This window comes from Puma concolor, chromosome E1 (genome assembly GCF_028749965.1).
Source record: "Puma concolor isolate L17-30 chromosome E1, mPumCon1.1.hap2, whole genome shotgun sequence".
Lineage (NCBI taxonomy): Eukaryota > Metazoa > Chordata > Mammalia > Carnivora > Felidae > Puma > Puma concolor.
Genome location: NC_141680.1, coordinates 55,311,217 through 55,324,160, shown reverse-complemented (window position 1 = coordinate 55,324,160; position 12,944 = coordinate 55,311,217). Strand labels below are relative to the sequence as shown.

General features: G+C 51.6%; 1 protein-coding gene across 1 annotated transcript; it reads right to left on the bottom strand.

Annotated features, from left to right (window-relative positions):
* Positions 1 to 4,746: 4,746 nt before the first annotated feature.
* Positions 4,747 to 9,057, bottom strand: SOX9 (SRY-box transcription factor 9). Its single transcript, XM_086687900.1, has 3 exons — positions 8,249 to 9,057; positions 7,045 to 7,301; positions 4,747 to 6,453 (listed from the first exon to the last, which is right to left on the bottom strand). Exons 1-3 carry the CDS (start codon positions 8,677 to 8,679, stop codon positions 5,606 to 5,608), a joined length of 1,536 nt encoding a protein of 511 aa, XP_086544026.1. The 5' UTR covers positions 8,680 to 9,057; the 3' UTR covers positions 4,747 to 5,605.
* Positions 9,058 to 12,944: the final 3,887 nt, after the last annotated feature.

Sequence of the window (12,944 nt, the reverse complement as noted above, 5' to 3'; positions counted from 1 at the left end):
AGCCTGATGCGGGGTTTGAGGTCGTGAGATCGTGACCTGAGCCGAAACCAAGAGACGGACACGTAACCGACTGAGCCACCCAGCTGCCCTTTGCCTAGTTGTTTTGAATGAATGTAAATCCGATATTGCTGTCCCCATCATTATATTTGGTCTAAGATAATTCTTCAGAGGGACACCTGGGTGGCTCAGTTGGTTAAGCATCTGGCTTTGGGTCAGGTCGTGATCTCACAGTTGGTGGGTTGGAGCCCCACGTCGGGCTCTGTGCTGACAGCTCGGAGCCTGGAGCCTCGGGCCTGCTTTGGATTCTCTCTCTCTCTCTCTCTCTCTCTCTCTCACTCTCTCTCTCTCTCTCAAAAATAAATCAACATTAAAAAATGTAAAAATAAATAAAAAATAAAATAAGTCTTCAGATACAGAGTAAAACAGGTCTGGCCTGTGAATTATGGAAAAGGAATAACCCAATAAGGGCCCAGCAAACTTTTTCTAGCCACAAGAGTCAAGGAGATATCCTAAGAAAATGCAGGAAAGAGGTGCTGGAAGATAGGAAAAAAATAGAGATGAGTTGGAAATGAGAAGTGAAGGAACCAGGAAGGACGGGTAATTAACAGTCTTGTGAGATCTACTTTACTTAACCTATGCCCAGGAGAAACTATCATTTGAGAAATGGAAATGCTTTGAGTCTCAGAGGGATGAGAACACCGTGCAAGGTCTCATGGAGGAATGTTACGGCAGAGATTCCCAGTGATGTATCTGGGACGTTGCCACCAGGTCCACGGTTTGATAAAAGGTTGGTATTCAGCAAGCTCACTACGTGCCGTGCACTGTTGAGAATAGAAATAAAAGTATTTATTTACCTCTCAGCCTCTGATATCATGGTTTGCTGTCTGGGTCTTGGACAGACCCGGGTTTTCTGGGTCCTGGAGCTTATACAGTTGTGTGTGTGTGTGTGTGTGTGTGTGTGTGTGTGTGTGTGTTTGAGGGAGGGCAGAATTAAAAAAAAAAGATACTAAATTGTTAAAATACGAGATTAAGTGCAGGGCCTTAAAAGGAGTCTGTGCAGGTGACCAGACCTGAGGCTTCAGCTTATTTAGCATCATGGTAAATCTATCTCTGGCTAAAATGATAGTTCATCAATTAAGTTCATATAAAAAGTGCCTCTGCCCTGCCTCAAAAATATTTACTGTGGAAATCAGGGAAAAGAAGGGATGGGATGGGGTTGAGGTGGGAAAGTCAAACATACAGCTCAAACTAATCCGTAAGTGCCATTTTAATAAAAGCCCAAAGGACTGATTCTAAGCGAGGTTTTTATTCCCTTATGTTTATTCCCTTTTGTTTTTTTAAAAAAACCCTTTTTGTTAAAATAGTAAAAAAAAAAAAAAAAGGGTTTTATTTGAATACGAAGAAATAAATAACTCTGGATCTAATTATAAGCTTTTTCTGGTCTGGAGGACTCTTTCCCAGGTTTTTTTTTTTTTTTTTTTTTTAAGTTTATTTATTTATTTATTTCGAGAGAGAGAGAGAGAGAGAGAGAGAGAGAGAATCCCAAGCAGGCTCCACACTGTGAGTGCAGAGCCCGATGTGGGGCTTGACCCCACAAACCATGAGATCACGACCTGAGCGGAAATTGAGCCAGACGCTCGACCGACTGAGCAGGTGCCCCTCTTTCCTAGGTTTTCAATAAATGTCTTGTTGTCAGGGCGATAAGCTCTGTGTTTCTAGATTTAGAATAAAAATTCCTCTAAAATATTTTATAATCTGGTGGTGCTGGGCTTTGACTCAATCTGGTGGATGGGGGTGGGTGGGATTCAGATGAATTCTCCCTGTGCTCCATTGTCTCTTGTCTTTTCCTGTGTGTCAGGACCATCCTGTGCACACCCTTTTCACCATTTATCTTTTATTCCGGTGCTGTGGAATCCTGTGCATACCAAAAGATTCAGATGCAGTGAATTTCCAGACTGCTTCTTGCTAAAAACTGCTTGAATAGCAAACCCTGTTATAAGAGGGAGAGATTATAAATGTTCTTAACAAAAGGGAAAACCAAGGCACAGGAAAGTAAGCAGCTTGCCTTACCTCACCTAGCGAGATTATACCCGAATGGAACCTTCTGGCTCTAAGAAGGTCTGTGGAAGGTCACACACTGGGGGAAAAAAGCATATTTCTAGAAGAGAGGACAATCTAGCAAACATTACAGATTTGGTAGGGAAAGCGGTGGTCAGGATGGGGTGGTATGTGTTGAGTTTCATAGATAAGGGGATTTGGGGGAATAAAAGTAAATAAGAATGAACACCACACACACTTTAAAAAGGACTTTGTGAGTGTTGGCAAGGGGAAAAACAATAGAGATTTTGTAAGAATGGAAGCTAGACTGAGCCTAAGCCAATGGGCACCGTGGCACAACTAAACAACAGAATGTGACCTCTGGGGGTGGGGTGGGGGAGATTTGCACAGCACCCCGCAGATCACAGGCCCTCAATCAATGTTGGAGGAATTTGCAAAGGAGGCCGAGGACTAATGTTGCCTCGATTTGATAACTACCATTTTCCTGGTTGCCATGATCCAGGCGTGGGACGCAAGCCAGGAATCCAAAAGGCAAAAACAGACAACGTGAGGTAATGCCAGAGAGTCTGGGTACCATTTAAGACTGTCAGAGACAAGGGCCTAGAAGTAAAACCAGCCTGAGGTGACAGAGACTTGCCTCCTTTGGAGACACTTCCCCAATCAGCCGGGGTGGGGGGGGGTGTGAGGGGGGGGTGTCTCTGTGTGGGGGCGGGAGGGAAGGAGTGATTTCATCTGTTTAATGAAAAATAACCTGGACGTTTCTCTGATCCTGGAAACTCCCATCTCACTGAGGCCAAGGAAAACAGGATTAGGTCTTATTACTTCTACCAAGGCTTTGCATCTCCTCAGAAGGCGTTAAACTGCGGGGAACAGCAAAATAAGGTAATCTCACTCCATTGTCCCTGCAGATACACCAGGAAGGCTCTGAATCGTTTAATGGGTTAATGGAACAGACTTCCTTCTGATCTTCTTTGCCAACTTTTATTTTGGCTTCTTCTGCCTTTTGAACAGATACCCCCCCCCCCCTTTTTTTTGGTATGTGTTCGTAGTAATAGAAAGTTTGCTCCGTTAAATTCAGACAGTGAAGTCACCCCCTCTGGCATTCTGTCTACTGACCAGCTACTGATTTCAGGTCTAACATCCCCCTCTGACTTCTACAGACCAGCTTTTGCCCTGAAGCATGAGGCTGTTAATACCACAGCAAACATTTTGCCTGCGCTGGCGACTGCTGATGCATAATTGTCTATGTGACCTAACGAGATGACACTCTCCCAGATTATTCCCCCCACCCCCCGCCCCGGTCGATTTTTGGGAACACGGTCTCTTCATTGGTGCCGAAAGTACACACACACACACACACACACACACACACACACACACATAAAACGTAAACATCACAGTGATCTGTATGTAACCGTCTCTTTTCTACGTCAGTTCTTCAAATTATCCCTAAATGGGAGCATGGAGTAAGTCCACAGGGCCGCTTTCTTTTTAATGCAATGTATATTTATTGTAAACAATAATATACAAAAAAAAAAAAAAAGAAAAAGAAAAAAGGAAAGATGAGTTTCACAGAGAGAACAAAGGTTTGGGGAGGAAACAAGCAAAACAAACAAAACACAAACACAAACCAAACCTTACCTAAGGACAAAATATGATTTAAATGCCAGGTTTCTTAAGTTACAGAAATAGTTTTTTTTTTTTAAAGATCTGCTTTTATACAGAAAATTGAAAGATGCCATATTATAAGAGTGCTTTAAGATTTTATTCTACTGACTTCTAAAACTGTTAATATATCTTTTTTTTTAAATTAAAAAAAAAAGTTTGCTGTCTTTTTTAAAAAGCAATCCTCAAACTCTCCAGCCACAGAAGGAATTAAGAATTAAGGTCTCGTTGGGCTGGTCCCCTCTGCCTTTCTTCCCTGTCTCCAAGAGAACTTGCAGGGGACTATCCATGACACATGCCAGCATTGTTTTGCGTCACCACACGCACACACGCACACGCACACACGCGCGCACACACACACAAATTTAGGCAGCCCAAAGATCTGTGGCAGAAAACATTGCAAATGACTCAGTGATCCACTACATTTGCAACCTCTCATTTGTACAAAAACAGAAACAAGTTTCCAGTTTGTTTTCAACAAAACCACAAAGGAAAAAAAAAAAAGGACAGACAAAAAGGCATTTATACAAATCTAGGACAAGAAATCCAAAGAAACTTGCTTTTAATAATAATAAAAAAAGATTAAAGAGATAAATAAAAAAAAAACTGGTTACAGTTAAGAACATAATTTAACAACAGATGACCATACCCTTTGAGGAAGGTTCCAACAACCTATTTTAAAGAAGGTAAAATTAAAAAAAAAAATTTTTTTTTAAAGAGAAAGATTTTTTTTTTTTAATGAAAACCTCTCCTTACAGAATAAATAATTTTAGCACGTGGAATGTCTTGAAGGTCAACTGCTGGTGTTCGGAGAGGCACAGTGACAGTGTCAGAGAAAGGCCATAGCATCTGTACCCCACATGGGGCTTGAGCAGGCAACCAGGGGGCAGTGCGCTGGGACACTTGGCTGCTGAAACATTCCCAGAACGGATTTCAGATCCTTTGCTTGGTTTCTACTTCTCTCTCAAGATTGCAGCAAACAAGCAAACGCACTAAAAAGTAAGAGTATTTTCCAGCAGCATGGTTTTAAGGCTCAAGGTATTTTCTCTTGTTTTTTTTTTTTTTAAAAAAAAATATATATGATAAAGCTTACCAAATGCTTCTCTAAACTATGGTTTACTTCCATATTTGCAAAATAAGGCCTTTATTTCTCTAAGGCAGCTCCTCCTTGAATCAGAAAGCCTGAGGAATTAAGCAAAGCTAACCCCCAAAAACTGATCGCATAACACAAATTTGTGTGTTTTTTTTTATGTTAATACAACAACACGCACACTTTTTTTTTTTTTTTTTTTTTTTTTGTAAGAGAAAGCAAATCTGTACAAAAATACTCTGGTTGCAGGAAAAGCTAGGGCACGCTGTTCAACTAAGTAGTTTAGCTGTTGGGAAAATAAGAGCATTTAATTTCTTTTATCTAAAAATATGTATAAATCCCCTCAAAATGGTAATGAATCATACACAGTACATACTAAAAATATTTAAAATAGAGAATATTCCTCACAGAGGACTTTTTTCTTTAATTACTGCTAAAAAATAATTACAAAGTCCAAACAGGCAGAGAGACTGAGCAAATAAATTGATCACACGATTCTCCATTATCCTCCGTGATTGCTCTGAAGAAGGTCTTCGAGTCCGGTTTCTTACGGGTTTTCCAACGGTCCATCCGGCCAAGAGCGGCCTGGCCCCCGATTTGCAACAAGGTGGTAATGCGTCTGGATGGCTAAGGTTTGTGTCTTGCAATCTGGGTCTGAGTTGCCTTTAGCTTAAACGTCTTTACGGAACGAGGTGGGGGAAAACGTCCCCAAGGAAATTCTGCTTGGTGATTTGTTTCTTCGGTTCTCCTTCTGATCGTCAAGGTCGTCATCACCCTCCGTGCAAGGTTTCCTCAAGGTCTGGTGAGCTGTGTGTAGACGGGCTGTTCCCAGTGCTGGGGGCTGTGGGTCTGCGGGATGGAAGGGACCCCGGACGTGTCGGCGATGGGCGTGTACATGGGCCGCTGCGCCGGGTTCATGTAGCTGAAGGTGGAGTAGAGGCTGGAGCCCTGGCCCGCCGCGTGGCTGTAGTAGGAGCCCGAGTTCTGGTGGTCGGTGTAGTCGTACTGCGAGCGGGTGATGGGCGGGTAGGAGGGGCTGTAGTGCGGGAGGTTGAAGGGGCTGTAGGCGATCTGCTGCGGCGAGTGCTGCTGCTGCTCGCTGTAGTGGCTGGGGCTCAGCTGCTCCGTCTTGATGTGCGTTCGCTGGGACTGGCCCGGCTCACTGCTCAGCGTGGTCAGCGTGTGCGCCGCCTGCGGCTGCGGGGGCGCCGGCTGCGGCTGCGGGGGCGCCGGCTGCGGCTGCGGGGGCGCCTGCGGGGCCTGCGGGGCCTGCGGGGGCTGCTGCGGAGGGGGCGGCGGCGGCGCCTGCTGCTTGGACATCCACACGTGGCCCGCGCCCGTCGGGGTCGCCGCCGTGCTGTTGATGCCGTAGCTCCCCGTGTAGGTGACCTGGCCGTGCGTGGCCGGCACCCCCGGGTGGCCGTTGGGCGGCAAGTACTGGTCGAATTCGTTGACGTCGAAGGTCTCGATGTTGGAGATGACGTCGCTGCTCAGCTCGCCGATGTCCACGTCGCGGAAGTCGATGGGGGGCTGTCGGCCCCCCTCTGGCAGGGGGCGCCCCTCTCGCTTCAGGTCAGCCTTGCCAGGCTGCACGTCGGTTTTGGGGGTGGTAGGTGGCGTCGGGGGCCCCTGGGATTGCCCTGCGGGCAAGGAAAGAGAAGCAGCGCGGAAAAGTCAACCAGGGCCGTGCAGCGCAAAGGCCTCAATCTTAGGAACCCTCCTGGGACCCTCCCTCCAAACGAAAAGTGTCGTTAAGGACCCGCAACCGCGCGGGAGGCGCGCAGCACCGGAGCTAAGTCGCCAAATGATTAACCTGCCGGTACACATTCGGGAATCTCCTTTTATCAGGGAGGGTCGGAGGCCCGGAGGGTCGGGAAGGCCAAATTGCTACTTGTGGAAGAAGCCTGTGTGTGCTTTTGGGGTGGCGGAGCCAGAGAAGAAGGGAGAAGTCCTGAAAAGCTGTAAAGGCATTTTACCTCGCCATAAAAATGAATCCCCTAGGATGGCTCTACATCCGTGTGCGTGTGTGTGTGTGTGTGTGTGTGCGCGCGCGCGCGCGCGTAGGGACTTCGCGGGGCCCTGGAAAGGGAGGGGAGGAGGCTGAGGCGCTCGGGGTAGTTTTTCCCTCCCCGGGGAGCGCAAAGTCCCCGGGGCGAGTCTGCTAGGTGGAGACCCGGGGGTGTGCCCGTCGGCCGCGGGAGGCGTAGCCGGGGGCTTGTGGGAGGACTCACCCGAGTGCTCGCCGCCCGGGGAGTGCACCTCGCTCATGCCAGAGGAGGAGTGAGGCGAGTCGGCCTGCAGCGCCTTGAAGATGGCGTTGGGGGAGATGTGCGTCTGCTCGGTGGCCTCCTCGGCCTCCGCCTGGCCGTTCTTCACCGACTTCCTCCGCCGCGGCTGGTACTTGTAATCCGGGTGGTCCTTCTTGTGCTGCACGCGCAGCCGCTCCGCCTCCTCCACGAAGGGCCGCTTCTCGCTCTCGTTCAGCAGTCTGGGGGCGGGGGAGGGGGCGCAGAGGGAAACAGAGGGGCTTCTGTGAAACCGGCCGAGCTGTCAGGTCGGCGGGAGGGGGAGGCGACCCCGACCGCTCGGCTTCTTCGCGCACAACCCCTTCCTCCCTCCTCCCCGCTTTCCAGCCACTGCTGCAGCTCATAACTTTTCTTAAAAAAAAAAAAAAAAAAAAAAAAAAAAAAGTAAAAAGAAGGAAGAAAAAAAAAAAAAACCAGAAAAATAAATCTCGGTTCTTTCAGTCCGACCTGAGCGGTCACTCCCGGCCCCGCCCTCTCTCCTCTTCTATTTTGGAAACCCTGGAGATGAAAATAGCTCTCCGCTGCTCGGCTCTAAGTGCCTTTGCCACCGTAGGTTACCGGCCCCCGCCCCCAACATCTTTAAAAACTTTCCAAAAAAACAATCGGCAAGGAGCTTTCCTGCTCCCTCCCCCGCCCACTTGCGTCCACCTACTTCCAGCAGCGCTCCCCCCATTCCTGCCTGGAGTCTCCTCCAGCCTTGATGTCTGCGCACCCCCCCCCCCCCATCCCATCTCCTCGGTTGTAAGGCTGCACGGGAGAGCGCAGTTGGAGCGAGTGGGGGGCAAACTTCACTTCCCACCCAACCCCCCACTTGGGATTGAACTTCACAGCGACGGGAGATAGCGCTGGCAGCCCCCTCCCACCGCGTCTCCCACAAGTCCTCACCCACCCTCCGGCTCTCTCCGTCCCCTTCCCCCCAGCCCCCCCCCCCCCCCGCCTCCCTCCCTTCCCCGAGAGCAGTCCAAGAACTTTGTCAAACTCCAAGCCAAGTTACACTTAGTCCCCCCCCCCCCCCCCCCGCCGGCTCCGGGACCGGCAACTCCCTCCTGCTGGGAGGCGGGGCACGGAGACGGTGTCGCGGCCAGCGCCCCCCGCCATCGCGGAGCCCACCCCGCCGCGCCGGCCCTACCTCCAGAGCTTGCCCAGCGTCTTGCTGAGCTCGGCGTTGTGCAGGTGCGGGTACTGGTCGGCGAGCTTCCTGCGCGCCGCCTGCGCCCACACCATGAAGGCGTTCATGGGCCGCTTGACGTGCGGCTTGTTCTTGCTCGAGCCGTTGACGCGCACTGGCATGGGTACCAGCGTCCAGTCGTAGCCCTTGAGCACCTGGCTGACCGCCTCGCGGATGCACACGGGGAATTTGTCCTCCTCGCTCTCCTTCTTCAGGTCCGGCTCGCCCTTGGAGAACGTGTTCTCCTGGGGCCGCGTGTTCTCGGTGTCCGAGCCGGAGCCCGAAGGGCAGGGCGAGCCCGCCGAGTCCTCGGACATGGTGGGGCTGGGGGCGCCGGACAGGCCCTTCTCCTGCTCGTCGGTCATCTTCATGAAGGGGTCCAGGAGATTCATACGCGGGACCGGGGCAGGGGGCGGGTGGCCGGGAAAGGCGAGAAGCCGCGGCGGCTCGGGGGCTCGAGGCGCGGGCTCCTCTCCCCTCGGCTGCCCGGACGCGGAGCGAGCGGCTCCCGGGGAGCCTGGAGCGTCACCCGGCTGCGGCGGCGAGCACTTAGGAAGGCGCGCGGTGGCCAGCCCGCAGCTGCCCGCTCCAAGTGGGGGAAGGCGAACTGGAGAGGAGAAGGAGGAGGGGAAGAAAGAGAGCAAAAGCGGGGCGCTTGCACCCCTTCTCTTCTCCTCCTGCAAAGAAAAGTTCCTGGAGTGAAAACTGGCAAGTCGCGGCGCCACTGAACTTTCCGGTGAGTTTCAAGCTCCGCTCTCAGCTCCTCAACTCCCAGCCCCGGGGCTCTTTAATAACTACTGCGCCTCACCTTAGAGACGGCCAGCCAATCACAGCACGGCATTTCAGGGGTTGGCAGGCAGCTGATTGGATTCGATTTTGCGGGGAGGAGGATTGTGGCACTGGGCTTGGGTGACGAGAGGGGAGGGGAAGAGCGGGGAGGGGAGCGCTGCCTCTGGTCTGGCTGGGGGGGGTTGGGGCGGGGGACCCAGGACGTCCAAGTGTGTAAGTTTGCCGTACTCTCGTAATGTCAGAAGTTTGGGGCCGTCTCCGCACGAATCTTGCGTGCCTGTGTGCGTGTGTGTGTGTGTGTGTGTGTCTAGACCAGGATCTGCCTCCACCCCCAAGCATTTCTTTTCGCTGCTTTCTGCGCGGTACCGGAGACTTAGCGAGAGTTTGCAGCGATCAAAAAGCAGTCCCTCCTTCACGCGTAGCCCAGTGTATGCGCCCGGAGCCTGCCTCCTCCGAAAAGTGCTTAGAAATGGTCTTTTGAAGCAAATGTTTTGGTGACTCAACGCCCGCTGTTCCTCTGTAATAATCCATATAAATAGATTAACATGCTCTGCTTCGCCGGGGCTGCTGCGGCTGGTAGGGATTCTGCTGCGCTCTTGCAAGGGGAATCAATGAAAACCAAAGCTGAGACTGGCGGTGGCGGCGACGCGGTAGCCCCGCGCCCGCGGGAGCCGTCCCGCGCCACAGCGACCTTGAACTGTGACAAGCCCTTCTCCCAACCCCCCCCCCCCCCCCCAAGCCCCCATCCCGCGACACTGCCCAGAGATAGGCAACTGCTTTGAACGTTCTGCTTTTCACCTCCCGGCCGAGAGACGGTAGTCGGGTCCTATTGCGACTCGCAGACTGCTAGGAGTTCTGGGGGAGGGGGTGGGGGGTGTCTCTGATGTATCTCGAGTGAGATTTGCGCACAGTCTTTGTGTTTGCACCAATTGCCTTTAGTGCCTGGTTGGGTATCAGTTCTGGACGACAAGGAAAGTGCTAGACGCCTGCGGGTTACATGCCTTCAGGATCGCAAATAACAGCACAACTGTGGAAATCTCTTAATTTTAAACTTCCCCCTTTCTGGCTCTCCCAAATATCCGCCTCGAACTAAATTATTGTCACGGGGAATCAGCCGCATCACAGCAGAGACTTGCTGACTTCTAATTTGCACATTGCAAGATTTCAAGGATTGGTTTTCCTTGAAGAATTGTTTTCAAAGATCTCGTTTTCTCTCGTTTTCTTCCGAAGAGGTCGACGTTTCTTATAGGAAACGGAGCTCTTCAGAGGGTAGTTACGTTACCACTTACAGTTAACTACTATTTACTTTTTAAACGAATGTAACTCGCTCACAGTGGATGTCTATAGTGTCCTACATAGTTTGTTTACCAGTTTCAGAGACCTCCGGGTACAATAGCCGCGGTATTCATGGCCCCGTGAATTCGCTGGGAAAGTGTAAGAACAACTTCGTCCTTTCTTTGGAGAAGAGAGTCCCGCGTAGTGTCAACTGATTTCTGTGTCTTGGGGAGGGGACATTTGTGCATATAACTGAGTGATTCACAGACACCTGACCCGGGAGGACACTCCGAGACCAGAACTTCGGGCGGATATTTTAACCAAGGCATCTGTATTTAGTTGCATTGTATTGTAGTTCTCATGTTTACTGGCTTAAAAGCACGGAAGACTGGGACTTGAAGATATTTTGGAATATTTCTCTAAATATTTATCGAGATAAATACGTGCACATATAAATATATATTTAATACACTTATGTAATAGGGGGATGTAAAAAACCGAACTTTAAATCATAAACTTACAGTGTTTTGTACATTTTCTGTTCGTTTGATGCAAGCATTTTGTATTCTTGTATCTTCTTGAAAACTTAGGATAAACAGCGGACTTTGAAAATGGCGCAATTTTCAACTGAATCCAGAGGGGGCGCCAAAAGCTCAGAAACCGCTTAACTCCCAGAAACTGCAGGAAAATTTAGATGGTGGTGGGAGGTGGGGGTGGTGTCTTCCACTCAATCAGGACTGCTCTGCGGCTGAGATTTATCTTTGCAGAAATTCCTACTACTCGATATTTCCTCCCGTTTGGATTCACCTCTGGGCAGCCCAGTTACAGGAAGTGGGAGGTGTGTGTCTATGGGGGACCCAGCAAGCAAAGAGTGTTCAAAGTGCCTGACGTTTCTGGTCTGCACAGAACCGGGAGACCGGGTCCCCGAAGGACCCCGTCTCCCAGTTACCAGACGGCGCCCTCTGCTCCATGTGCCAGGACCAGGCCAAGTCTGACTCGTGGACACCACTGATTAGCCAGTGGGGCGGTCCTGCATTTCCGCAGGGGCTCAGGTGCTGATTCCCCCACCTCCACTTAGGGGGCCAGTTCGCTCTCTTGTGAGTTTCTCGGGTCCCCTCTGACGTCTCCTCTCTGCCCCGGGAAGACGCTCGCGGTCTGCCGACCAGAGGACCCGCATCAGAGCCAGCTGGAGGGAAAGGAGCCCATTATCAGCCTTCAGGTTACAGATCTGGAAACTGAGGCTGTTGGCTCAGTTTTAGTCAGAGCATTCTGCCAGGAGCCAAACTCGCTGGGCTCCTCATTCTGGTGGGGATAAGGAAGGGAAAGGGCGCAGGTCAAGAAAAGCTGCAGGCAAGGAGGTGGGGTGGGGGCACTTCACAAGCTCGCAGCGAGCATTCCGGTCTCCACTCGAAGCCCGCGCCGTTAGGTCTGCCGCCAGGAGCAGAGACTTGGAGGTGCAAGCGGATCCCAAGGGGGAGCTCGGGAAACCGAGGTCTGGGATCACCCCTCCTCCCCTCTTTGGGCGACCGGGGCCGGCGCCGGGCTCAATTTCCCTAGCCTGGGCCGCCAATCTTCCTCCGCGTCTAAACGGGCGCGCCGAGTCCCGGAGCCCGGAGATGTTGGCGTAGGGCGAGTTTCGCGGGCTCTGTGGGGCGGTGCGAACACCCTGCACAGGGTGGGGGTTTCGTACTCCGAATGAGGGTGGCGGTGGGTGCGAACGGGGTTCCCTTTACCTGGGGAATTAGGGACCATAGTCTCCCTCTCCAAAATGTCGTAGCAAAAGTGGGGAGCGTGTCTCAATCCGTTTTCAGCAAGGATGCATATCCCAGAAGAATTCGGTTGGGTTGAGCAGAAGAAGCGTCTCCCAAAGATCTCAGCCCTGGTTCTCTATAGAGAGGTGCTCAGGGAAGGGGATACCCCTTCTCGCTGCCAATTCCCTGGGGCGCGGTTCCCTTGAGATTAAAGACCCCAATCCCTGGGGGGGGGGACCCTTGGGTCCCTGCGCCCTCAGTTCCCAGCCTCTCCTCGGTAATTAGTACTATTCCCGGACGTGGAGCGCCTTTGTCGGCCGCTCTTCAGGCCAGTTCTCTGGGGAAAGGAGAGGCTGCCGGTAAGCCCAGTCTCAGGATGGGCGTTGGGCTGGACAGCAACAGCAGAGGGAAAAGGAAAGTGCCAGACAGCTTCGTAGGTGCGCAATAGATATCTATGGAGGGCCGAATGCATGTGACCTTTGGACGTTTTGCCCGAGTGGGTGTATGACCCGTCACAAGCCTCCAGAGCCCCCAGCGACCGTTTTGTAAACGTATGTGACTGTACAGTCTTATATGTGGAATTCTCCCCAGACAGGCGCCCTTCTTTGGGAGATTATCCGACATGTAGAAGACCCCCCCCCCCCTTAAACTGTAGGCCAAGAAGGGCGTTTCGTTTTCTTCCCTTTTCTGTTTTCTAACAGAAAGAGGAGTGAAGTGGACGGAGGTGCTGGGTGAGGGAGGCGTGGACCGGGAAAGTGCTCCCCGGTGACCTGGCTGGGGTGTGAGGCCCCAGGGGCTTTAGCCCAGCAGGACGCGCCCCGGGGGTGCAGACCAGAGCCAAA